At 49.2% G+C, this 26,468-nt stretch overlaps 1 protein-coding gene across 1 annotated transcript in view; it reads left to right on the forward strand.

Annotated features, from left to right (window-relative positions):
• The window catches only part of CSMD2 (CUB and Sushi multiple domains 2), a gene marked incomplete at both ends in the record, with an annotated part of 546,906 nt that overhangs the window by 102,314 nt on the left and 418,124 nt on the right, over positions 1–26,468 (forward strand). Inside the window, 1 exon segment of the mRNA XM_081308594.1 lies at positions 5,503–5,615. Within this exon segment, the coding sequence (XP_081164720.1) occupies positions 5,503–5,615 (113 nt within the window).

A 26,468-nucleotide genomic window follows, 5' to 3' on the forward strand; every position in this document is an offset into this window, starting at 1 on the left:
TATCATCACCCACATTTGGTATTGTCGTTATTTTAGCTGGTCAAATGGCTGTGTGCTGATATTTTATTGAACTCCTGATATCACATTTCCTTCATGCTACAGATGTCGAATATCTTGTGCAATTATTTGTCATCCATATATCCTCTTTGGTAAAATGTCTTTTGCTGATGTTCTAATTATATAGTTATATTCGTGCCTTTTTTTTTTTTTTTTGAGGGGGGTTGGTACCAGGGATTGAACTCAGGGGCACTTGACCACTGAGCCACATCCCCAGCCCTTATTTTGTATTCTATTTAGAGACATGGTCTCACTGAGTGGCTTAGCATCTCAGTTTGGCTGAGGCTGGCTTTGAACTTGCAATCCTCCTGCCTCAGCCTCCTGAGCTGCTGTGATAATAGGCGTGCGTCACCACGCTCTTGCCTTATTTTTAATCTTAGGGAAAAACGTTCAGTATTTCATCATTAACTGTGATGCTAACTACAGGTTTCTTACAGATTTTATTTATTTATTTTTTTACCAAGTTGAGAAAAGTTTCTCTCTGATCTTAGTTTCCCAAAAGTTTGTTTTGGGGTCATAAATAGGTTTTGAATTTTGTCAAATGCTTTTTCTGTATCAGCTAACACAGCATGTGTAATATTCCATTGAGTATATATGCCACATTTTCTTTATCCATTATCTATTGAGGGACACCTAGGTTGGTTTCATAGTCTAGCTATTGTGAATTGAGCTGCTATAAACATTGATGTGGCTGCGTCACTATAGTATGCTGATTTTAAGTCCTTTGGGTATAAACCAATGTGTAGGATAGCTGGGTTGATGGATAAAGAAAATGTGGTATATATATACTCAATGGAATATTACTCAGCTTTAAAGAAGAGTGAAATTATGGCATTTGCCAGAAAATGGCTAGAGATGGAGAATATCAGGCTAAGCGAAATAAGCCAATCCCACAAAACCAAAGGCTGAGTGTTTTCTCTAATATGCGGATGCTAATTCACAATAAAGTGGGGAGCACTAAGGAAGAATAACATTATCTTAGATTAGGTAGAGGGAAGTGAAGTGAGGGGAGGGGAGGGAATGTGGGGATAGGAAAGATAGTAGAATTAAACTGACATTATTACTGTATGTGACTGCATGACCAATATGATTCTGCAGCATGTGCACTCAGAAAAATGAGAAATTATATCCCATCTATGTACGATATATCAAAGTGCATAAATGCATTCTACTGTCTTGTAGAACTAATTAAAACAAAAAAAGAACCATCACTTGTGGCTGGGTGCAGTGGGGCACACATGCAATCCCAGTGACTGAGGACGTCAGCCTCAGGGCAGGAGAATCGCAAGTTCCAGGCCAGCCTCGGTAATTTAGTGGGGCGCTCAGCAACTTGGTGAGACTCTGTCTCAAAATTAAAAAATAAAAAAAGGCTGGGGGTATATGTCAGTGGCAAATGCCCCTGCTTCAATTCCCAGTACATTTTTTTTTTTAAATTTTCTAACAGCATATCTGTGTGAAGATTGATATTCTCCCCATGCTTCAACCAAAACATTGTATCTAAGAAATGGAATGCAGAAGCCAAAAGAGGATCCAGCTGTCTGCTACTAAACCAGACATGAAAGAGATTCGCAGATGTGTAAGACTATATTATTCTCTCATCAAATTTATTTTCCTTTCTAGAGTTATTTTCATAAAAACATTTTTGTGTTAATTATTGAATAATCATTGTTGTTAAATCAACATTATTTAAAATAATCATTATTGTTAAATTAATAATCATTTCAAAATTTCCTTTTAAAATTTCTAGTAGTAAATATTGATAGACATAATTTACCTAAATAAAAATTTTTGGAGTCTTCAAAAAAAAAAAACAAAACTAAATTTTCTTCGCTGACATTTTAAGAGTTTCGTGTTTAGATTCACATGGGACATTGGTCTTCAGTTTTTTTTTCTTCGTTCTGACTTTGGCTTTGGTTATCAGGGTGATACTAGCCTCATAATATGAGTCTGGAAGGATTCTTCTTGGGTTTTCTGGAAGGCTTTGTGCGGGGTAGATTTGTTGTTCATACTTCTCTATATGTTCCGTAGAATTCTCTGGTGAAAGAAACCATCTGGCCCCGAGGATTTCTTTGTAAGGAGTTTTAAAGTTACTGATTCAATTTCCTTAACAGTTACAAAGCTATTTAAATGATCTGTTTCATTGGTTAAGTGAAGGACAAATGTGCTTTTCAAGGAAGTAATTTGTCAAGTGTATGTGAGTCATTCGTGGTATCTCCTTATCCTTTTGACAACTGCAGGACTGTTTTCTTTAACCCTTGCTGGCTGGCTCTTTACCAGTCTGGCAGGTAAAGACTGAGGTGAGGTTTTCCCATTTTAACCTTAATCAGATGGATCATGTGATGCAAAACATTATGGTGGACAGAGAGCCACTCAGCTCATGCCAATCAGCAAGCAGAACCCATACCCTTTGCCCTTCTCTCCTCTTGGTTTGTAAGGTCTCTTTCTGGAGAGTAACCTTCTTCCTGTCATCTAGATTACATATAATCTTCCATTTTGCAGATCTCTCTTTATCTTTTTATAGTTTTTTTTTTTTTTTTTGCCACACATACCTGTTTGGTTTTTTTTTATATATACTTAAATCAATCAATATTTAAGGCCTCTGGAGTTTTCACGTTGTATCCATTCAAGGTTCATTAATTTTAAGAGAAAGAAACCCAAAGCAAACTAGTTTGAGAAAAAAAACAAACAAAAAATCTAAAGAAAACAAAAGGAAGTAATGTTGGCTGATGTAAATGAGCATTGAAGACATTGAAGAGATGGATCTCTGTGTGTCTAGATCAAGGATCTCAAGAATCTATCACCAGGCCCCTGTCTCCTGTCCCACGGCTCAGCTTTTGTTTATATTTATGTAGTGATATTGTGTTTCCTGAGGCAGAGAGGCTCCAGGTGATGATAAAAAAAAAGACTGCTGGCAGTCCCAGGCTTATATTTTAATGATTTAAGATCCAAAAATAAAAGACTTTAGGATCTATATATCATGTTCCACAGGAAGACTCAGAAGGACCCTGCCTGGGTTGTATGCCCTCTTCTCTCTTATCTACGGTCCATAAAAATGAGGGATGGCGCGCCATGATGGATCCTTCACCCAGCTCAGTGGCTGGTGGGCAGGTGGGATCCTGATCAGAATCCTAAGCTATGGGCAGCTCCCTAGCAAAATGATGGACAGGTAGAAACAAAAGAAGTCCCCTGAACAGGTCAGACATAGAAAAGCCATTGCTGGCCTATGTATAGCCGTATTCCTTGGTTTCAAAGTTCAGCCCATGGTGAGCTTACTCCGTTGATCTGGGCCCAGGGTGAAGCAGAACATTATGGTGGACAGAGAGCTGCTCAGCTCTTGGCAATCAGGAAGCAGAACCCAAGTGGGTTCTTGTTCCTGGTTTTGTTTTTGCAGTGCTGGGAATTGAACCCAGGGCCCTCAGCCCTCCAATCAGGTTATTGACTTACTCTGCTGAAAAGAATTTCAGAACCCATTGAAAGCAACGGCACTGGCAAAGGTTTATTAGAAGGACAGCAAACAAAAGTATATGCACTCCCAAGGCAGGGTGAAGACATCCCTCTGGTGTCAAAGAAGAGGAGACAAGTGTTGTCCTCAGGGTTGAGCCTCCTACTCTGGAAGTGATTTTCCTGGGAAGAGAAGTGCAGGTTCCCCTGCAAGCTTTTGTGAAAATCAAATCCCATGTCAATCACTTAATGTTTGGAGTTTAGAATGTTTCTTCTTGGTTAAGCAGTCTAGCCATAAATCAGTTGTGGGCACGTTGTGGAGGTCTTTGAATCTGGTGACATTTAAATTGATTGTGTTTTTGTTCCAACTGAACTGGTACAAGCATATGTTGGATCTGATGTTCATGTAACCAAAGAGACAAGCACGGCTTGTCTCACAGATCCGGGTCTCTTTCTCCCTCTCCCCGAGAGCCTGTCTATCTCATAGGAACACTGTAGCTATCCTAAGATTATAAAAATAGGGGAAAAGGCAGACCTTGACTCCCACCCCCCACCAGTGTCCCGAGAGGGATGGGAGGAGGCAGGGTGAGCCTCAGAGAGAGGGTAAAGGACAGAGGTGCCCAGGAGACTGGCCGTTTCCTACCACCTGTGTGTGCACTGTCAGGTGGGTGCCATCGTGCATAGACCCCCAGTGATAGACACATTCTTTCAATAAATATGTCCCCAAACGTCCAGTGGTATGCTTTTAACCTCAGAGGAATCTTTAAAAATGACCGTCTTATGCTCAAAGTATATCATCTTAGGTTCAACATTTCCTTTATTTTCACCCATTTATGTGTTTTTTTTCCTCATGTAAATTCCAGAAAGAAACTATAAACATTTTGATTTCAGAAGCACACACAGCAAGATCCCATTTGTATCGAATTATTTCTTTGAATATGATCCCATTATTGATCCTTCCATCTCTTTGCATGTCAGCTCTCAAGAATGACTATTTCTAGGTTATGGGTTTTTTTTTTCTTCTTTTTCACCTAGTAAGCACTTATTTCTGTAAAAACCCGTAGACATTCCTCTTAAGGAATAAAACATAAAGTAGCATCCACGTTCTGCTACTCAGAGTTGGATGTATTTTCCTAAATATGTGAACAGGTATTATCCACTGGCAGTTATCAATTATAAATTCATGGTGCATTCTACCCAGAGCCTCAAAGGACCTCAACGAGAAAGGAAGGGGACAGGAAAAGGAACCAGAGGAGAAAAAGCGAAGAGAAACAAACCTGGCAGGCAGACCTGTGGCTTGGGGATTATCAGGCCATGGCTTGAGGGAAGTAACCCTTTTATACTTCTCTGTCAGCTGACTGCTGGTTTTCATCACCTCTGCTGAGAATCTTTTTGCCTTTGGATACCCTCTGTGTGCCTGGAGTTAGTCTTCTTTCCTATCCCTGCCTGTTTTAGTCAGCTTTCCGTTGCTATGATAAAATGCCCAAGATCGTCAACTTAAAAAGTGCAAAGGTTTGTTTTGGCTCACAGTGATGGAAGTTTCAGTCCACGGTCAGTCATTCCTGTTGATTTTGGGACTGTGGTGAGGCAGCACACCATGGCAGGGAGCATGTGGTGGAACAAGCTGCTCCTCTTAGGGTACCTGGGAAGCAACAACAGAGGACCCAAAGGGATAGCTCAGTGCCATAGTGCTTGCCTAGCCTGTGTGAGGGCCTGGGTTTGATGCCCAGCACTGCAAAACTAAATAAAAGCACCCCACCCCACTGAGCTAACTCCCTTCCATTAGGTTCCACCTTCTAAAGGTTCCACATCTCCCAGTAACACCGTAGACTGGCAGCCAAGCCCTCAACACAGGAGCCTTTGGGGGACATTCAGGATCCAAACTATGAGAGTCCCCATCCCTAGATCAGCAATGCACATCCAGCCGGCACCCAATAAGAGCGCCATGGATGGGCACCTTCCCACGGTGGCCCTTCTCCCTAATCGCACCTCTTTGTCTTTCAGGCTGACTGGCTTTCAGCTGCCAGCCACCATCGTCAGCATGGCCACCACCCTGTCCCTGCGTCTCATCAGCGACTATGCAGTCAGCGCCCAGGGCTTTCATGCCAGCTATGAAGGTAGGTGCCTGCTGCCGGGCCGAGGGAGCCTGAGAGGCCAGGTCCTGGCCATAGGCGGGCCACGCTGCCGTCCACGGGGCAGGGCTCTGCAGACTCAGAGCTGGGGCCTGTTTTCATGAGGCTGGTTCTGCACCAGGAACTGAGTTACTGCCCTGGCCCCTCCCCCGATCCTGGAAACTGAGAATGGAAATCAGAGCTTGACTGCAGGAGTTTATCCTAGGGGCCCCGGGATGGCCACTTCTTTGTCCCCTTTAACTGGGTTCTGTTGTGTTTTATTTTTTTAAATTCTGTTTTCTGCTGGGCTCAATTGCATATGGTACCCCAGGTTGTTTTGGAAAATAAGAGCGATAGATGCCCCAAGGTGGGGCCTATAGGAAGGAAGTTAGGTCTTTGGGGGTGTGTCCTTCCCAAGTAACAGAAAGAAAAAAAAAAGCAGCTGGAAGGTCAATACAGTGATTGCAAAAAGTCAGATTTACATCATTCCAAGAAAGAACAATCAATTTCTCCTTAATAGCATGGATTAGGGCTGTGGGGTTTGAGCTCTGCAGATGATTTCCACTTCTCTCAGTCTGTTTAAATGTGGTGTTAGAATTCAAATTAACACTAATATCTTCAGATTATACACTATTATTATTATTAACTTTATTATGTTAGTTCAGAAGGTGGTACTTCTAGATCTCTGTCATTTCCCTGGGAAATTTACATCTCATTAATAGGTAATTAGGCTGCTCTTGGCTAAGACCTGCACTGCTGTTTTGTGTTGAGATCTTTAATAGGCATATTTTAAGACCGTTAATGATAATTAATAACAGTAATGACATAACACCCTAGTAAAGCATGCCAATTATTCTTTCCCTAGCCTTTGTTTAAAAACTTAAAAGAATAAGTGATGCTTTCTTGAATGAAGCTATAGCAATAAGGAAATACACACTACCTTTTGTCTTGGCCAGGAGCACGGCACACAAAGACGAGTCCTACCTCCTTGGCAAAAACCTCCCCGAGTATTATGGGTATGGGAGAGGCAGTTTGATGCTTTAACCCGAGCAATTAAGGGCTCCTGAAAAGATCTCAGTTATTTTTAACTTAAGATTCCTGAGAAGGCTCCTAAGAAAGTTCCACATGCCTTTAATTGAGGGCTTCTGACATAACTCCACTCCACTTTAACTGATGGCTCCTGACAAAGTCCTACCTGTTTTTAAAGTAAGTATGCCCAAGAATACCTGACCTCTTTTTAAAAAATGACCATTTCTTCCCCGAATCAACTCTGTGATCTTAGTCATCCTGGTTATAGCTTCACCCTGGATTTAAACTAATTCTTTCCAAGTTTGAGCTACAAGTTCCTTACTAAGAGAGGCCTTTGCAGGAGATATTTAAGTCTTTCTGGCCATATATCCTTTTTCCATATGTTGGACCTGGGGACATGGACTGTGTCTGGGGGTCAGGGAGGGGGACTGAGGCAGTGACACTGAAGGACATGCCTGCAGAGGCTCTGGGAGTGACTGATGTAGAGGTCCTAGCTGGGCCCTGGCTCCTCTTGGTGCCCTCATTTAGCAATCCTCGGGGATCGTAGCCTGAGGCCTTAGGAATCAATAAAATTAAATAAAATTTGAAATCTAGTGTCAGTTTCGCTAGTCTTACGTCAAGTGTTTAACAGCCACATGTGGCTTGAGGCTACCATATTGGCAGCAGAGACACAGAACTTTTTCATCAGATTCACAAGGGGGGCCTGTCATGTAAAAGAGGTCACAGCACATCAGGGAGAGGTTAGAGGCCAGCGGGTCCCTCCTCTGTCCTGCCTGGCACAGGTCAGGCAGCCCAGATCGGAGAGTGCTCAGCATTGCACGGGGACCCCCAGGGCATTAGCACAGGCCTGTCCTACACAGCCACATGATGGCGTCAGATCTCCAAGCCACTGGCACTGAGAAAGTCCGGTGAGGCTTGGGAACCCTGGGCCATTGTAGACGGGTTGCTGTAACTCTGGGTTTCTGTGCAGTCACCCACACGGGATTTCTGCACGCTTGTCACGAGGTGTAGCTGGCTGTCCTTGTACCACACAGTCTGGTGGGTCACCCATAAGCCAAGACTGTGGCTATCACCAAAGCCTGTTGGTTCTGCTCAGGGATGAACCATGAGGCAACTTGTGCATCCAGAGAAAAAGTGATTTACACCTACTTTGGAGACACCCAGGGTGGAGGAGCAAGGAGGGAGGAGGAGCAGCAACTGTGGCACCCACGTGACCTATACCCTGGGCTTGCTCGGTCTCGGGCCTTTCAACAAGAGATCTAAACTCCCTTCCTTGCACACACTCATTTCCTGGCCCTGTAACTGATTAATGAAGGGATGGTGGACAGATGCCAACCTCTCTGGGCTTCCTGGGGTTGGGAGAGGGGGGAGATCCCAAAGTCAACAGGAGCCAGGGAGATTTTGCTGTCAGGGAAGGAGGCCGGCCCCTCCCTCCCTGGAGGAGACCACCCTTGTCCCGGTGCTGGGTGGCAGGCCGGCAGGTGCCAGAGGAAGGTCCCCCGCCAGCCAGGGCTGCCCCCATCAGGATGGCTCCCTCAGGTTCCCATTCACCACGCAGCCGGCTCCATTTCAAAATGGCATCAGGGCACGCCTCTCGGCCGCTGCCCTTGGCTGGCGGCCCTGAATGTGCGCTATCAAAGCGGGTTTGATCCTCTGCCCTCATCTGGAGTGTGAGAGCAGATAAGGGACAGAGCTGCTGCTGGGGATTTGGGAGAGAGGTGAAGTCAGGTGAGGGTGTCAGTTCCTGGCTGCCACCACATCAAGGGAAAGATCAAAAGGCCAATAGTCAAACCCTGAGATGACAGGGGATGCTCAATTTGTAATCCCCGGGGGCAGGAGCATGGGCTGCTGGGCGGAGGGAAGGGGCTGGGCTCTCCTGAAGCGCTGACTGTCGCCCGGGCACTTTACATACATTATCTCATCTAATCCCCAGACAGCGCCAGGGAGCTGGTCCTATCTCCATCTTACAGATGTACCTCTCGGCTTCAGGGCAGTTGTGTGGGCCGCTCAAGGCGACTTGTTGACCAGGAATTTTAAATGTGGCTTTTCTTGTCCAGCTCTTTGATCCCTGCAAAAGTCCTTGAGTAAGGCAGAGGCCAGGGACTCCATTTCACAGGCAGGTAGACTGGGGCTAAGCCAGAGGCAGGAAGGACGCAGAAATCCTGCAGTGTCCCTAGTAACCTTCTAGGGTGACTTGAGAGAAAGAGCAGGATGCCCAAAATTGGGATGGATTTTGGTATAAGTATGTCCCAAACATTTTGTGGGCTATACTTACACTAAAACATTGTATGTCTGTTTGAAATTCGAATTTAACAGAGCCTCTGTATTTTTAATTTGTTCCATCTCACAACCTCATTTTTAGGCCTGAGTTCTGAAAATAGGTCTCAGGAACCCTCACACCCTGGGTCTCCCCCTGTCCTGCTATACACCAGCAGGGCTGTCTGTCCAGGTCCAACCTTACCTCTGCCCTTGAAGGTCATGTGCATGCAGACATCTCTCGGTGCGCACATACACAGGCACACCAACACAGGTCCACGGGCAAGTGGGATTATGCTGTATGTGCAGCTCTGCAATCTAGTTAACGAGATCCATGTTCACAAAACTGGCCCTGGTTTGACCTTCCTAATGACCTTCCTAATGACGCTCAGTGAGGGGGCCACGGTGGTTTGAACATACCCCAGTTATTTAGCCAGTCCTCCTCTGTAGACATTTAGATGAAGAGCAGCCTTATACATACAACTTAAGCCCTCGTCTAATTATCTTCTTAAAATAAATTCTTGGGAGTGCAATTGCTGGGTCAAAGAGTTTGCAGATTTTACATTCTGATATATGATCCCAGAGTGTCTTTAGAAATGTTATGCCAACGCAGGCTTCCGGCCACCGTGCATGAGCAGGCCCAGGCCGGCTCCCGCGACCTTGCCTGGGTTGTTTGTTGGTGAGCTTTAAATCAGTTTCATTGATTAAAATGGGTGGAAAAAAAATGAAATCTATGTGTGGTTATAATTTGCATTTCTTTGATTATAGGTAAGGTGGAGCACCTGTCACCACTTACAGGCCATTTGTAGATCATTTTGTAAATTGCCTGTCCCAGTTTTTGCTCACATTTCCATTGGGTGTTAGTGTTTTTCTTATCTTCTTCATAAGTAGTTTTTGTATATTAAGGATATTAAGGCGATGGGCTTCCTTTTGATGTGCAGCCGTTTTAATTTTTACGCCACTAATTTTAAATTCTAATTTTTAATATTTTTCTCTTATGACATTTCCTTTCGGTGCCCTGCTTGCCAAGGTCTTTTTCTGTGCCAAGATCAGATAACTATTCATTTAAATGTTCATCTTAGTCCCTTCATTTTTTTTAAAAATTTTTCCCTTTGAAGTCCTTCTGGGGTTCAGTTCCATCTGTCCTGGCCCCTGTGACACCCCTTTTTCTGTGTGTGTCATTTTTGCCTGAGTGTGGTGAAGCTTGCATCTTCCCTAATGGGACCCCCTGGCATCTGTCACCAAAGCCTCTAGTCTAGCTGCTACCCAGGCATTGCCATTCCCACCCCAGCCCCCAGACTTCCCACCTGCCCCTCGCCCAGCCCTCAAAGGTCACATGGAATTGTTTATGTCTGTTTCAGGCTGATCACCATGTAAATAAGAGTTATGAGCATCCCAGGATGTCCATCAGGCAAGGGTCTGTACAGGTTTTCAATGCCTAACCCTGGTTACACCTTTGCATTTTAGTATCGTAAATCGCATGCAGTCGCCCTAAACTCGTGGGAAGGGTAGCCCATCTGCGACTGCCGGGTCTCAGTCTGTTAGATCAGTTTAATGGTCTAGACCTCGAAACAGGCATTTCTTTGTTTAGTGAAGTCCATCTGTGATCTTGGTAGCTCACCATCAACTGCAGGAGGCTTCCTTAAAATTACAAACTATTCTTTTATACAAAATGAGGGACCCTCATTTTTGCAAACTGCTGGGTGACCCTAAGGGAAGAAGTGGCGAAGATCAAGGATTAAGATCATGGCTCTGGGTTGAGATGCCTGGAATCAAACCCCATCTTGTCAGGCATTTGCTGTGTGACCCTGGGCCAGCATGTCATTTCTCTGAGCTTCTTTAAATAGGCCACTGTGCCTGTAAAATCAGGGTATGAGCCATTACAGGTGGAGCATCCCTAATCTGAAATTTGAAATACTCCAAAATCCAAAATTTTTCCAGTATCAATGTGATAGTCCCTGTGGAAAATTCACTACCTGACTTCATGGGATGGGGAGACTCCGTCAAATCTCGGATGCACCTAAAGAGTTGTATAAAATTACCTCTAGCCCGTGTGTCAAAGGTCCATAAACTTAAGTGAATTTTGTGTTTGGACTTGGGTCCCTTCTCCAAGAAATCTCATTACATATATGCAAATATTATAAAATCTAAAAAGATCCCAATTCGAAACACTTCTGGTGCCAAGCATTTCCCATAAAAGACACTCGGCCTGCGGTTGGTTACTTCACGGAGCTGTTGTGAGGATTGAGGGAGAGAAGGCACAGATCACAGGATGTGCTCGGCACAGGACCTGGTGAACTGTCAGCACTTGATAAATGTCAGCTCATTAATTAAGTCACTCTCATCCTAACCCGACTTGACTGGGATTCTAACAGGAGATGGAAGAAATATGTCAACTCCACAGGTCACAATCACAGCTCCACCCCAGCTCCCTGGCCCCTGAGTTTGCATAAATGCGCAGTCCTGCTCTTCATGGTAAGGCTCCTCTTGCAGGAGGACCCTGGCTTCTTCTGGGGGAGGAGCAGTGTTGTCATATGCAGGAGCTTCTTCCAACCCCGCCTGGCCCGTGTCCACAGATAGGGAAGCAGTGTCAGGCCCTGTCACCTGGCACAGGAGCTTATGAGCTCAGGAACTTGGTGCTACCATGGTCTTGCTTTGTATCGGAGATCTTGGCCTTAGAGCTAAGGGTCTAGGCCCAGCGGTCCCTGTACATTGGGGGTCATGGGCTTGAAAGCTGTGGACCCCCTCCCCCCGCCCACACACCACATTTTCTACATAATTAACTCAGGGAGTTCACAGATGCCCTGCAGCCCCCTACCCCAAGATGAACCCCTAATCCATCCAAAAAAGGGAGCCCAGATTTTTGTCACTCATGCAGTGGTGTTGGAGATCTGTCACTCAGGGAGCTACTGTTTATTGAGTGCCTACTGTGTGCACTCCTTGGGTTTCCATCTAAGTCCATTTCTATAGTCACATTAGGGCCCTCCATCCTTCTCCATGTCCCCTCCCAGAGAGGACCAGGGAGGAGGAAGAGGTGCTCTGGAAAACACCTCGGTGTGCTCTTCTACCAGAGGGAGGTCAGCGGTGCCACCTCTGTATGGGACGGGGCATGTCCTGGTGGGGTCCGACAGGTGCATCTGTGAGGGTGGGACAGACCAACAGCTCCTTGTCTCGCTGAACCTGGAGAGGCTGGTGAGGAGCAAGCACGGAGTTCCAGTGTGCTTCTGTGGCTCTTGGAGGTGGTGGTTGGGTTGAGGGGGATCGTGCCTCTGCACACAGGGAAACCAGGGCCCAGAGGTGGAACCAGGACCCAGCCATCGGAGCAATGGGCCATTCCTGAGAGTCCCCACAACCGTCTTTTTTAGTTACACTACCTGGTTCTCCTCTCCTGTCCTCAGCCTCCAAGATAATTTCCTCCATTCTTAAATAGAGTCCCAATTCTAGGACTTCATGCAGACATCTCAAAATTGGGCTAATGGAAGCTATTTGATAACAGATGAATATACAGATATAGATATAGATTTCAGAATATATATATAGGGATATTCTCCATATGCAATGTGCACCATCCAGACCGCCCTGAGCCAGAACAGCGGGGCTGCCGGAGCCTCCTCCAGGGTGGGGGCGCCTAACTTCCATTTCCTCTGCCCAGGAGGACGGCTTGTGCTTCTTGAGAGAACCTGCTCCATTTCCGACGGCTGTGCCCTGGGAGTTGGCGAGCATTCGTTTTAATCAGCACTGTGGAGTAGCAAATTAATACACAGAGAGGTGACATTTGAGACAAATTGGGCAGCACTTCTCAATAAGTGGGGAATCAGGATGATTTTCCTATCACGTCCTCAATAATCCCACCAATAGCCCGTCACGCACAGAGATGCTCCCTGCTTTGGGAAGCGGCATTAGCACAGCTCCAAGATGCTATCATGCCAAGGGCTGGTGTCCCGACCCTCCTCCTGCCAGGGTGTCAGAAGAACCAGGGATAGGTGGTGGCACTTTTAGGTGGCTGGCTTCCCTGCGGGGAAGGTGTTCCTCCGAATGCTCAAATACTCCCTGTTCATTCATTCATTCCTTCAGTGCTCCCTGAGCACCTGCTGTGGCTGAGGGCAGGTAGGCTTTGGATAAGCAGTGGCCTCTCTGTCAAGGAGCCCTGGACCCAGGAGTGTCGGGGAAGGTGACAGCACTGTCACAGGGCTCAGGAAGATGTGGCTTCCAACCCTGGCTGTGCTTCATACTAGCTGCGAGGACTCGGGCAAGTCTCTTGACCTCTCTGAACTGATTTTTTTTTTTTTTTTTTTTTGCAAATAATAATAACACTTGCCCACGTCAGTGTGTTGAGATGAGGGTCGAAGGATTCCGGCATCTGTGGTGCCTGGCAGAGTTGCTATTCAGCCGTCTTGCTTGGTCAGGTCTCTGGGGGTCAAGTTTGAGCTCTGCTGGTCCTACTCTGTAACCTTGGGCAAGGCACTGCACCTCTCAGACCCCTTCTATGGAAAATGAGGAAACACCCTCTTCTTTCAAAGGAGTTGCAAGCACTAGGGGCAAACTACAGAGAGCATCCAGCATGACATTTGGCACCTAGTAGTCACTCAGTAAAAGGGAGCTGTTGGAACAGGGCATGGTGTGTTTTATGGGAGTGAAAAAATATTTCCTTGTCAAAGGCTTTGGTCAGTCAAGTCTCCTGGTTCTCCAAGGGCCACACTGTCACCTTACTTCTTGTTTCCTCTGACACTGTCACACCTCAGTCAGGAGGGACCCTGCCATACAGCCAGGGCTTTTTCCTCCTGCTCTGGATCCTCGTGAGTCTGTATGTCTAGGACCTTGTGTGCCAGTTAGTACAAGTGGCCCCAGGAGGAGGTCCCATTAGTACGTGGCTTGGTGATGGGGTATGGGCTGGGTTTTAGTCCTCATCTCCTCTCTGCCTGGGCACACTTTTATTATACCCAACCTACACATCTGTACATGGTGAGCTGGCCCCAGACCCTTTTCTGCAGCTATTCATTGTTCAGAAAAGATTCATAGAAAATTACATGCCAGAGTTTGAGGACCTTGAAGAGCTTCCACTGAAAACACTTTAATTGTCTCCAGGATGGAGTCCAAGTTCTTTACCTGGCCATCAGAGCCCTATACGTGAGCCGCACGCCCACCCTTCCTCCTCTAGTCACGTGCGCTTTGTCTGGTGCTTGGATACACCACATTCCGCCTTCTCACTCATCCTGAGCCCCACCCCCGAATTACTCTGATCTCTGCTCAAATTGAATGAGTCCCTTAGTCCTCTGTGCACGGTGGGGCCCGCAGTGTCCTCTCCCTGCCCTCCGTGTGACTCTCTCCAACACGTGCGTCCTGTCCCTTGCTTGTCTGCCCACAGCCAGCGTGCCCCACGGAGCACCCAGATTAGATGGCGCTCAGGCTCTGGGGCAGAGCTGATGTGCAGCTCAGTCAGCTGGTCGCCAGAGTGGTTTTGAGCAAATCACGTCACCTCCCCTGGCCTCCCCGTCACAGCAGGACAGCAAGGATCATAAACCCTACTGCAGGGGACTGTCATAGGGAAGAGATGAGGCATCGTGTGTGAGGCTTTGCCAGCACAGAGCAAGCACTCCGGACGCAGAGGTCTGGCCGTGGTGATCACAGTCCACAGTGGTGCCTCGCCTAGGGTCCGGCATATAGTAGGTGCTCAGTGAAGACTGGTGAAATAAGTGAATGAACACGCGATCATCGCGCCCACCGTAAAAGACCCAAACAAGAAAGGAGACTGGCTCAAGGTGCCGGGTCCCAGGTTCCATTGGCTCTAAGTTGCTTTATCCAAAGTACCACTAAGAAAGGAAAAAAAATACTGCCAATTACAGCATGACGTGCCACCGCTTATGAGATGCATCCCAAGTACAGAGGCATTAGGTACACGGAAAAGCTTGCCCCCTGGATGCCCCTAGAAACAGCAGCCGTGGGATGACTTTGGTCAGCCCTCAGCCTTGGTGCTGGTGGGCTCAGTGTTCTGACCTCGCCGTGGCCGCCTGACGGCTGGACTTGCTCTTCTCAGCATTCAGGTGGAAGCTCTGGGCAGTGTGGTCACCTCTTAATTTGTTCTCCCAGTTCCAAGTCTCATTACTTCTCAATTTTCTGCATTGAACTCTATTTAACACCTATTAGCCCAGGTCTTGAGCTGAGAAATTTCCTTTTCATGGGAGACGGCAGGGTGCCCAGGCTGGACCCTCCCTCCCATGTCTGTACCCAAGCAAAAGACCACAGGACCCCAAATGTGGCTCCTTCGGGATGCTGCCAGCCCCCTCCCCCCGTGATGCTTCTCACCCCAGGTGGAACTCGGAGGTGACCCTCCCTGTAGGAGACAACCAACTTTCAACCACTGCTCCTGCAGGGACTAGCCAGGCACATGGTGCACCTGTCTCCCTCCTGTGGACAGGAGTCAGGGGACCCCATCAGAGCTTTTTCCGTTGACCCCAGCCTTGGAGGCTCAGGGGACACTTGCCTTTCCACCACCTCTTCCTTGGGTGACATCTGGCAGCCCAGGAGCCCAGCATCCACAGGGAGAGCAGGTGTCCTAACAGAAGCACCACGGGGACCATCAATCCACTCCTCCCACCAGCGATCACTTGGGGGTGTGAGTCGCGACTGGGGTCATCCCCTGGTCCTTCCTTCATTGCTGTGGGTAGCGGAGGGTTGAACCCACCCACGTTTCATGTTTATCAGCAGAGGGAGGTGCGCTGGCCGGGCGGGTGGAGAGCCTATCTGGAGACTGGTGGGGGACCATCCGTCTCTGTCCTTCCCTCCGCCGTCCCCTTGGTTGCTGCTCAGCCCTGTGCCCTCACCCATGCTGCAGCCACCAGGAGCCCGGGGCTCTGAGATGGAGGAAACCCAGGAGCCTGGAGCCGGCCCCTGCTGAGCACCTCTGTCGTGCCCTGCGAGCCAGGGGCGCGAGACACCCACACACCAGCTCATGAGCGAGGCTTCGCCGCCCCCATGTACAGTAAGGACGAGAGACCCAGAGAGGCTGGCTGGTTACCAGCCATGTCTTAGGACTGGCCCAGACCCGGGAGTGAGGCTTGTGAGGAAGGGGGCAGAGAAATGACCACTCAGGCCCGTTAGGCCTCAGGGCCTGCCCCCTGCAGGCCACGTGGCCTGGGGGCCCCAGAGCTCTCCCCCACCCCCACCCATCTCTGCCCGGACACCCCCTTCCCCAGAGGCCTTTCCTGCCTCGCCCTGCCCCGTGGTTCTCTGTCACCCTTGGATGATAAGAGGATTTGTCCCTTTGCCTGTCCGCCTCTCCCCGGCCTGGACCTGAGCTTCCTGGACTCTGTCTTTGGTGCCTTGTTATTGCTCTCTGCTGCGCCCCCAGGTCCTAGAAGAGGTCGGGCACATGTTAGTAGCTCAATAAATATTTATTGATTGAGTGAAATCAAAGGCCAGAAGAGGCCTAAGGATTTGAGCAACTGAGAGAAACCTGGCAGGGCACAGAGGGGACAGAGAGGGGACAGAGCGGAGATGATGGAGGAGGCCCAGGCTGGGAGAGATGGGCCATCGCCCAAGCTCCTGGTCAGGGAGGTGACACGGTGAGAGGTGTGCTTTAGAGACAGCGTGGACGGAGAGGCCCGACTGGAGGTGAGGGGCACGGGACACGGGGGACCTGCGTGCAGCACAGAGCAAGCCTGGACCCGGCCAGCGCGGGGGACAGCGCCTGGCTCCCCACGCGCTCCATGCATGTGCATCTGGGCTGCGGGGACAGAAGGAATGTGTGTGGAGCCCCTCGGCTGTCACAGCTGCTAAACAAAAATGTTGGTGACATTCTTGTCTGTTCTGCACACTTCTGACATGACTGCAACTGAGTCTCCAAGCTCATGGTGACAGTCCTGATGAATCGGTGAGTGTTCCGTGCTGGGGTCTCTGGTTAGAGGAGATGGGGCTGAAGCCCCCTACTTGGAATTTATGCAGAGCAGGGCGGAAGAGTCAGTGTGTGGCCTGGGATGACTGAACTGATGACAAGAAGAGCCTCACATTTTAACATTTGATCCTTACAGCAATCCTATGAGGTAGGCACTGCTATGATTCCCATTGCACAGAGGAGCCCAGAAAGGTTAGGTAACTTGCTTAAGTTCACACAGCTAGTAAGGGGTTGGTAGAACCTGGGTTTGAAGCCAAGCAGATTGACTTAAGGCTGTAAAAAGGCGTGTAATAACTGCACATAATCGGGACTACTGGATCAAAATAAAATACCCCTTTATGACAGGGAAACGATGCCAAGCTTTGCATTTTAAAGAACCTAACAAAGAAACAGATGCAATCAGACAATATTCAAATGTGGATCTTTTTACAACAAAAATAAAATAAAACTGGTGTCAAATAATATTATACCAAATATGGAAGCAAAGGATTAATGTCTGCAGTTTTAAAGAGCCCATCCAAAATGATAGGAAGGATGCACGGACGTCGCACCCGAGGAAATGCGCTCTGCGACTGCGCACACGGGAAGCCCTTGCTCTCCCTGGTTATGGGAGCCCCCGAGTCCCGGCAGCGCGTGGCACTTGAACCGCATTAAATTAGCTCAACGACTTGAGAGGGTGAGACCGGGCTGGAGTGGCCGCCCAGAGACGGACACCTCATGCGCATCGCCGCTGGTGAGGTAAATGAGTCCCTGGAGAATCCAAGTTGACAACATATATCAGGAGTCATAAAATGCTCCTGTCGCTGACCCAGTAATTCCCCTCCTGGGAATGTTTCTTCTAGAAATAATTCAGCAGCCGAAGAAAGTTATATGCATGAAAATGTTGATTTCAGCATTATTTATAATGATGAAAAATTGGAAACTGTAAAAATGTCCAACAATCGGGGAATGGCTAGGAAAATTATGGTAGATCTACCTAATGGATTTATGCAGCCATTTAAAATTATAATAGCATTATTTAGTAATACAGAAAGATGTGTGTGATATTATTTTCAGCAAAAATAAAGCAGAATGCAAAAATTGTTGCTTCCTATTTATTGCACCATGTAAAGTAGGTCTCGTATGGACAGGGACAGGGTGGAAATAAAAAGGGAGACAATTGGCATGGGAGAGCAGTGAGCTTGTGGGTGTTTTTTTTTTTTTTTTTTAAGATTTCTTCTTTATGGCTGCTCTAGTGTTGTTTGTGTGACTAATAGCAAATGGGAGAAAAGCCAAAATCAGAGTAAACCAAAATGAAAATCAACTGCCATGAATTCCTAATTTGTGCAAAAATGACATAGAGGTTTCAGTTGGCTATGCACAGAACACCAGCCAAATGTCACATGGTTCTATTAATGGAAGTATAGATTCCATATCTTGGAGGGGATGCATTCAGGGGAAGGAAAGTTGGATAATAATGCACTGATTGATCGGGAAGCAAGATGTTTTTGAGGGTCGTGCACTGTGTCTCCAATACAAGACCCAAAGCAGAGTAGCTACCTGGGAGGAATGAAAGAGAGAAGTAATGACCACACAAAGAACAGCTCAAGAAAAGGTGAGTGACATGAGGGTTTGTCACAGAGATGTGAATAAGTGTTCACTCTGGGCTGTTCTAGTTAGCACAACAAGGTCCAGTGCAAAGATAGACAAAATGTAAATAAGAATCAAGAACTGGTTTTACCTAGCTTCAATTACCCTAAGTGGGAGCAGGCTGTATTGTGAGGTAATGAGTTCCCCATCTCTGGAGGTGATCAAGCAGAGGTCTGATTGATCCAGACCTGCCAGGGATGCAGTGGGCGTATTTCTCCAGTTGGTATACATCCTGCATTTCACTGAAGTCAACACTCTGTTGATTTTAAGATGTATGTCATTATTTTTTGCACCATTAAGAAAGGAAAAACTCTGCCAATTCAATTATGACCTATCTTTGAATGTAAGACTCATCCTGACTTGGGAGATGCTTAAATATAGAAAAAAAATATATCAATGAAATATCATGTAGCCATGGAGGGCATGGGGTATGGTGGGAATGCCCAAATCTGTAGGGTAATCATGGTCACCTTCCAATCTTGTCAGAAAACCACAAAAAAAAATATGTAATGTTTCTTATAGAAATAATTTAATGATTTATTATTTAATTTACATATTCTTAAAAAATATTAAAAATTTAAATTAATTTAAAGTTATTTACATAGAAATTAAATCATGAGAAAATATATATTTTAACTAAATATAATTTCAGATACAAAATCTATATGGAATTATGTAAATAAATATGTGTGTGAGAGAGAGAGAGATGCAGTGGCATCTGTTAAAATACGGAGGAGAGTGTCCGAGCTGCCTCTGCAGGGCTGTCGGTTATGTGCAGCCCTCGGACCCCAGACCCGGACCCGGACCTGGACCCCGTGTGTGCGCACAGTTCTTCTGCACAGAGTCTTGTGGGGGCCGTGGCTGCGCTGGCTGGGTGGGCCCTGGATGCCTTCTGCCATCCGTGACAAATCTCAGAGTCCTTCCTTGGACGGGCCCGGGACACCGTAACACCGCTCCGAGTCAGCAGCTCCTGTCCACTAGCTCCGTGGACTCCCATTGCAAAGCACTCCCTAAGCTCTCGCTGGGTCTCAGCAACAAGAAGCCCAGGGTGACCGGCAATGGCCGGCCTCCCCTGCTATCCTGCATCCCAGCAGGTTCTGGAACCTCTGTCCCCCTTACTGATCCAGGAGGCTGCAGGGGCCAGAGGAGGCTTGGGCAGGTGGTCCCCGGCACAAGCAGCCTAGACCCCTCACCTACCCGGCGCCCGCACCCAGACACCAGGACAGGCTTGCACTGGGGGGTTTATGGTGCTGGTGTTCATCCGCCACTCCCCATGTGTCACCTGGGGAATGCTTGTGATGTCTCAGAGCCTCGTCTCTGGGCCTGGAAGTGGGGACTTGTCACCGCCATGCCCAGTGAGGCTGAGTGTGCCTCCCCCTCCGAGGGCTCTTCGGGCCCTGGGACCCCACGAAGCGCTCCCCGAAAGCTCCCACCTCCATCTCAAATAGAGGGGCTGAGCTGGGCCTTGCTCCTTCCTGGGCAGGGTGTGGAAAGCGGTGACTCTTGCGGCCCACCCTCCCCAGCCCTGAAGAGCCCCGTCCCCAGGCTGCGCTGCGCCCAGCTGCCTCGGAGCACAGCGCGGACCTGCGGAGAGGTGCACGTGGCTGGCTGGCTTCTGGCTGCGGCCTCCTGGGACACAGAGTCTTTCTTGGCTCCTCATTCTGCCCAGTCGAGCACACGCAGGAGAGAATGTCCCCAACACCGTGAAGGTTGTGACAACCTAGTTTCTTTGTCAACCTACCCATCCATCCATCCATCCACCCATCATCTGTCACCCGGCCAGCCAGCCAGCCCCAAGCCTGGATCACTGTGAGCAAGGCCTGGAAACCCAGGTCAGTAAGAGCCGCCCTTTGCAGGGTCTCAGTCAAGTAGCTGGATATGGTGGATAACTGCTGGAGGGACGAGGGCTTGGGCATCTCTTGGCCACTCACTGGGAGATGGGGACTCCCACATCCTACCTACCGGGCTCTGAGTCAGTGCACTCCAACCTCCAAGGAGAGAGATTCTCTGCATATCTGGGGGACAGAGATGCAGCAGGGGGCTGGGGCAGAGTGAGGAGTGAAAGGAGAGTCACTCCTAGAGAGGGGATGTCGCTTTTGCTCTGAGTGTGAGGGGCCCTGCGACTCAGCTGCTGTGTTGAGGATGTGATGAGGGGGACAGAGGCAGGAACCGGGAGGCTGGTGGGTGTGGGAAGCAGACAGATTCCAGGGCGAGTTTGAAGGTGGAGCCGGCAGAACAGCTCACAGATGGAATGGGGTGTCAGAAGTCAGTGGTGGCCCCAAGGGCTTTGTCCCCCACACTTGGCAGTGTGGGGCCTCCATTGATGACAATGGAGACGTCTATGGGTTGGGCAGCCCCGGAAACAGAGACAGGTGTGCAGAGTAGACAGTATTAGCATCAGGATGAACTGGCAGGTAGGCATGTTGGAGGGAGGGGACCTGTCCATCACACGGGCCTGGGTGTCCTCAGCAGGTGGGTAGTATTTGTAGCCACAAGGGCGGGAAGGGGGACAGCCTCTAAAAGGCGAAGAGACCAAAGAGAGATTCTCTTTACTCCCAGAGCTGCACTTGCCCCTGGCATCCAGAGGCCCCTCCCCCCTCTCTGCCAGGTGGGCATCTGGGCATCGGTTCTGTTTCCTGGGTCTCGAGGGGATGCAGCTCAGTTCCTTGCAGAGGTCCAGGAAAGCCAAGGCAGCCTGCAGGAAGGATGGGTCCAGGGTGAGCTGGGCCTCCTGGGGCTACCTGCTCCTCCTTACCTGCTTCCCGAGGCAGGTGCCCGTCCCCCCTGGGCCTCAGTGAGTGCTGGCTGAGCAGGGATGCAGGGTCCCCGAGAGGGGGTCCTCTGTGCTCAGAGGTGGCCTGTGTGCATCGGGGGGGGGGGGGCTGGGGAGCTCATGGCAGCAGACAAAGGCTGGCCCACACTTCTGTGGACTGGGCACCTATTGCCCTGGAACTATGGATTGAAAAATCCATAGCGGGCGTGACAGTGAGTGATAATACTTAAAAGGAAGTTGCGATGTCGGCTTTCAAAGCGGCCTTCCCCAGAATGCCGATCTGGCTTCCCGCTGCTGCACCTGAGAGAAGGCCCCAGCACTTAGCCAGCTCGCTGGTGGCTAATCAGTGAGTCTGCGGTGTGGGCTTGGCCTGCGGCCTCTTTCTAAGGGCTAAGTGTTGGTATAACATGTCAGGCCTGAGGTGCATGTTGCAAGAAAGCACTGGCCAGTCCTGGTTACTTCAAAACGCAGACAAACTCTGGGAGAGGCAGATGTGACTCCTTTGTCCCTGTGCCCTGGTAGCTATAATGAGAGGAACTGTCTAGGATTTGGCAATGTGTCGTTGGCCTTGCAGATGGCATTGTGTTTTGGAAGGAAGATCATTCATTCATTCCACAAGTTTTTAATGAGCACCTACTTTGTACAATGTGCCAGGCAGCTTGAAATTCGAAGCTGAAAGAAGTGAGCAAAACCAAAATTCCTGCCCTAGAGAGCTTCCGTTCTAGTATGTGGGGGAGAAAGTGGGCAAGCTAATGCATTAAATACACTGTGGATCAATGAATGAGGACCGTGGGGTGGGGATGGGTGGAGAGGAGACGCGTAGGGTGAAAAGCACAGAGCATAGTGTCTATTAAATACTCAGGGAGGTGCAGGCAGGAAAACCAGAGAAGTATCCAGAAGGACCCAGGAGGCCTCGCAGCTTCAGGGAGGCGGCTCACAGTGGGCTGTGAGCTGAGCCCCTCTGCCCATTGCAGTGGGCGGCTCAGGGAGCCTGGAAGGAGCCAGGGCAGCCAGAGGAAGAGGCTCCTGGAGGGTATCACACAGGACCTACCGCGGGGACGAGCCTGTGCGGGGACCAGGGGTCAGAGCTTGAGGAGAAGGTGGTCAGCTTGAGCAGTGCACCGAGGTGTCCAGAGATGGAGGTTGCACATGGGGGCTCCATTCTCGGATGCTGCCTCCGGGTGATCCGGGTTCACGTGCAGGGCTCCCCAGTCCAGTGCCAGGTGGAGGAGGTCAGCAGCGGCGAAGGCGTCTGGGCCCTTCTGAGACGTCCTAATGGTGGGGGGAGCTGTGGCCTGGGAGCAGCCTGCGTTGCTGCGAGGCTCAGCTCCTTCACCTCCAAAGGGCCTGGCTGTGCTGGTCCCGCCTGTCCTGGCCCCGCCTGTCCTTCCTGACCCCTTTGTCTGGCTGCCCTGGTTCGTTCTGGGCATTTGTTAGGCTGCGTTTTGTGACAGGGGACGAGGGCGGTTTTAAAACTGAGGAGAAGGAGCTTGCTGGAGAGGAGAGGGGTGGCCATGTCCTGGGGGGAAGCGGAGGGGCCCTGAGCAGCCGGAGGAACCCCTCAGGCTCTGAAGCTGCTGGGGGTCGTTAGGGGTGCTGTGGGTGCGGATGAGTTTAAATGCCCTGTGTGTGTTGTGTGTAGGGGTGGTAGTGTGTGTGTGTCTCTGTGTGTGTGTGTGTGTGTGTGTGTGTGTCAGGGGCGGGAGGGGGTGGAAGAGGAAGCCGGGGAGCTCACCTGCAAATGTCTTCATTTCCTCAGTGACAGGCTTAGGTGGGAAGGGTAGTGAGGACTTCACACCATTCATTCATTCATTTATTCAGCAGACATTTATTGTGCACCACTGTATGCAGGGCGCTCAAGAGGTGCTGTGAATACAGTTAACAGCGCAGATCTGTCCCCAGGAAACGTGCAGTCTCCCAGGGAGGAGACATTCAACAAATAGCCACACCAAGAAATGTGCGAATCTGGGCCTGTTACCCAGCGGCTCTCGCAAGACTTCACTTGGATTCTCAGTGTCAGCTCAGAGAGCCGCCCTCCGTGTGCCTAGAGAAGGCCCTCGGGAGCCTGAGCTTGTCTGCTTTGTCCTTCTGTTGAGCAGGAGAGGACCACGAGAGCTCCCTGTGGCAGACCACTAGAGACTGTCCTCCGTTAGCCAAGCGTCCCCTGACTTGACCCAAGGTCATTTTCTTGGTACTCAGGGCCTCGCACCTCTCCATCTCAACTCCCAGAAGTCCCTCCCCTCCACGGTACTTTAGGTCCCGCAGGAGACAAGGCACAGGTGCAAGGGCTGGGATGAGTCAGGAGACCTGGGTTGAGGTCCCAGTCAGGCCCTCACTAGGGGGACGTCCTGGGGGAATGCTGACAACTGCTGTCCCTTCTTCCCATGACACTTGAGAAGTTTAAATGAGAGGACACGTGGGAGGGTGGGTGGTGAAACCTGATGAGCCGAGCACACCTGGGGGTTTCCTCTCTCACCTGTGCCCACCTGGAGTAGGAGCCACTGGCAGAGGAGGGCAGGGAACTGGAAATTTCAGGATCCCCGCTGGCTTTGGCATGCTTTGTAATGCACGATTGTTTGTTGGTTTAAGTGAGGTCCCAGGCTTTTTCAAAGAGTCAGACAATTAATACTCAAACCGCAGCTTGACAGGCAGATTTGAATACATGCTCACCTTGTGTTCAAGACCAGGTGTCTTCCTTTTATATACATTGTATTCCAAGTTCCCCAGAGATGGTGGAGGATGCTCACCAAAGCACAAAGGAGAAAATTAAAAACATCTGTTATCTGACCCCCCTATATATAACTGCAATTAATATACTGTTATTTATTCTTAGATTTGTGTACATAAAATTGGAAATGTATATATAGATATAAACCCTTATATATGTATATATTCTGTACTATTTATATTGCTGTAATTATTTAACCAATCCCCTGTGTTTGTTCCCACTTTTCCCCTATGATGGATAAGGCTGCAGTGAAAAACCCCTATACATAAATCATTAGGTTGCCTCTGATTATTTTCTTAGAATAAATCCATAAGGGCGTGGCCATTTCAAAGACGGTTAGTATATGATTTCAAATTGCCTTCCAGAAAGATTTTTTGTTCTTACCAGCAATGTACACCTATCCTCCCCAACAGTGAAAATTAACATTTTAAAATAAGGATGCACCCAATGGAGGAGTAAAAGATGGTTCACCAACAGGGGTGCAGAGGAGGCTGGCTCTGGGAGGAAGCCTGCCTCTGTAGGGATTTCAGAAGCCTGTGGTTCCGAGGCCACAGCCCTGGTCCATACCTCCTTCACTGAGGTCAGACCTAGGGGTGCTCCCTGAGGACTCAGTGAGTGCTCCCGGCCTGCCTTCCCCGGAGTAGGGCACCCCCAGGAGGCTTAGGTCAGACCTGATGCTAAGGGACATCTGTGTCCTAGAGAGGAAGGAGGTGCTTCAGGTGGAGGCAGGCCAGTCCCTTAAACATCATCTTGGATGTGATTCTGGGATTAGACACTTTTAGGCTCCAGCAGAATCAGGTTCTGGAATGTTCCAGTTGTTCACACTGCCTTCCTCTTCCTCTGGAGACAGCAGTTGGCATTCCCCTGCTGTAAGTGCCTGAGTGGCCAGGCCAGCAGGCTCTTTGCGGAATGCTGCCCTCTCTCACTAGCACTTGCTTACTCACTGGGGCCTTCCACTCTCCCAGCCCTGGTGCACCTTGGGGTGATCATAGCTCTGCCCGGAACGTGGTCGGAGGCCCACGGGAAGTGAAGACAGGGAACATGAACTTCCCCCGTCAGTGCTCAAGAGTAAACTGTGGCTCACTCATTTATTTATTCCTGCAATTTGGCATGATGCCGGATGTTAAGAGGAGAATGAAGACGGACAGGACCAGGTCCTTTGGTGCCCTGTAGGAGCTCGCAGGCAAGTAAGATAGACAGGCTCACAAACCAGCAATTGCAAAGCTCGGGGGTGCATGAGATGCCTGAGAACAGTTTCTTCCTGAGACTGGAAGCCCAGGCTGCTCATCTACCATCATTCATTATTTATACTGCAGGAAAATTTCCTCTGGAAGCTGCTTGGGTTGGTGAACTGGAGGTGAAGGGGCCAGATAAGGAGATCTGGGGTGTGATGGGCTGAGATTCAGGAATTTGGTCTTCTGCAGCAGTTGGTTGAAGTTCTTGGGGTTGGTGGGGTCTGGAGATCCCAGAATTTTCCAGTACCATCTGCAACACCCCCTTCCTCAGATATAGGGCATCAGCTTCTAAGTGAGGACCACAGGACTCAGGTGAGGCCTGAGAGGACAGCCCACAGGTACCCCTAGACTGAGATACCTTGGGGTGTGACGTGGCTGGGAATCAGGATGGGGTTCATGATAAACCAAGGTGGGATGGAGTCCTAAAGGGAAGGAGGCCAGAGTGTACTGATAGAAGGATCCAGCAAAGAGGGCAACTTCATCTTGGATTGCCACCGTCAGTCAGTTGGTTATGGTTGCCAAGAACCATGTACTGAGGCTGCATCTAGATTCACTGAGGAGAGTGCAGAGATGAGTTAGTGCTGTCAGCATGGGGGGATGATGGGAATGGGAGTGCTGTGGTACTTCCGTCTTTCTTGTTCTCCGTCATCAGGAAATTGTTGTAGGGCGGAGGGCAGCACCATGGTGGTATGCATGCTTGACACACGTGTCCATGGGCCCTGTTGGATTGCCATCTGAGGTGCCAAAGAAGTAGGAGCCAGGACATCCCCGAGCTCAGCAGAGCATTAGGGTCCCAACCCTGGTGACCAGATTCCAATAATGTTCCAGTACCAATGGAGCTATGTTTCCCTAGACACAGCTGGGGTGGGAACCCGGGCATGTGTACTAGGCCCACATGCTGGGGTTGGCCAGGCTTCAGCTCAGCGGGCAGAGGGCTCTTGGCTCCTGATACTGGGCCTGTGGCCACAGAGCTAATGTCGAGTCCACCTTGTAATGATGACCCTGCCCTATTTGGTGCATCATCAGAGCCTGGGCAGGACAGAGTCACACCTGCTCCTGAACATGTCACAGATCAGTCATTATGGGGGACGTAGTTCCTGGGAAGTGATATAAGAGGAGCATTTTAAAAGTCACCTTCTTCCCTCTGACCCCTGTTCTCTTCTGTAACCCAAGCACTTCAGAGGTAACCCCATAAATAACTAAACAAAAGATGAGCCTATGTCACTGTCCAGGAAATAAGTCTCACTCCCTGCCCCTTGCCTTTGGCCAGGCAGAGGAGGGTGCCCTGGCTGGACGCTCTTTGATCTGGGCGTGATGA

The sequence above is a fragment of the Spermophilus citellus genome (assembly GCF_964194105.1).
Source record: "Spermophilus citellus genome assembly, chromosome: 9".
Taxonomy (NCBI): Eukaryota; Metazoa; Chordata; class Mammalia; order Rodentia; family Sciuridae; genus Spermophilus; species Spermophilus citellus.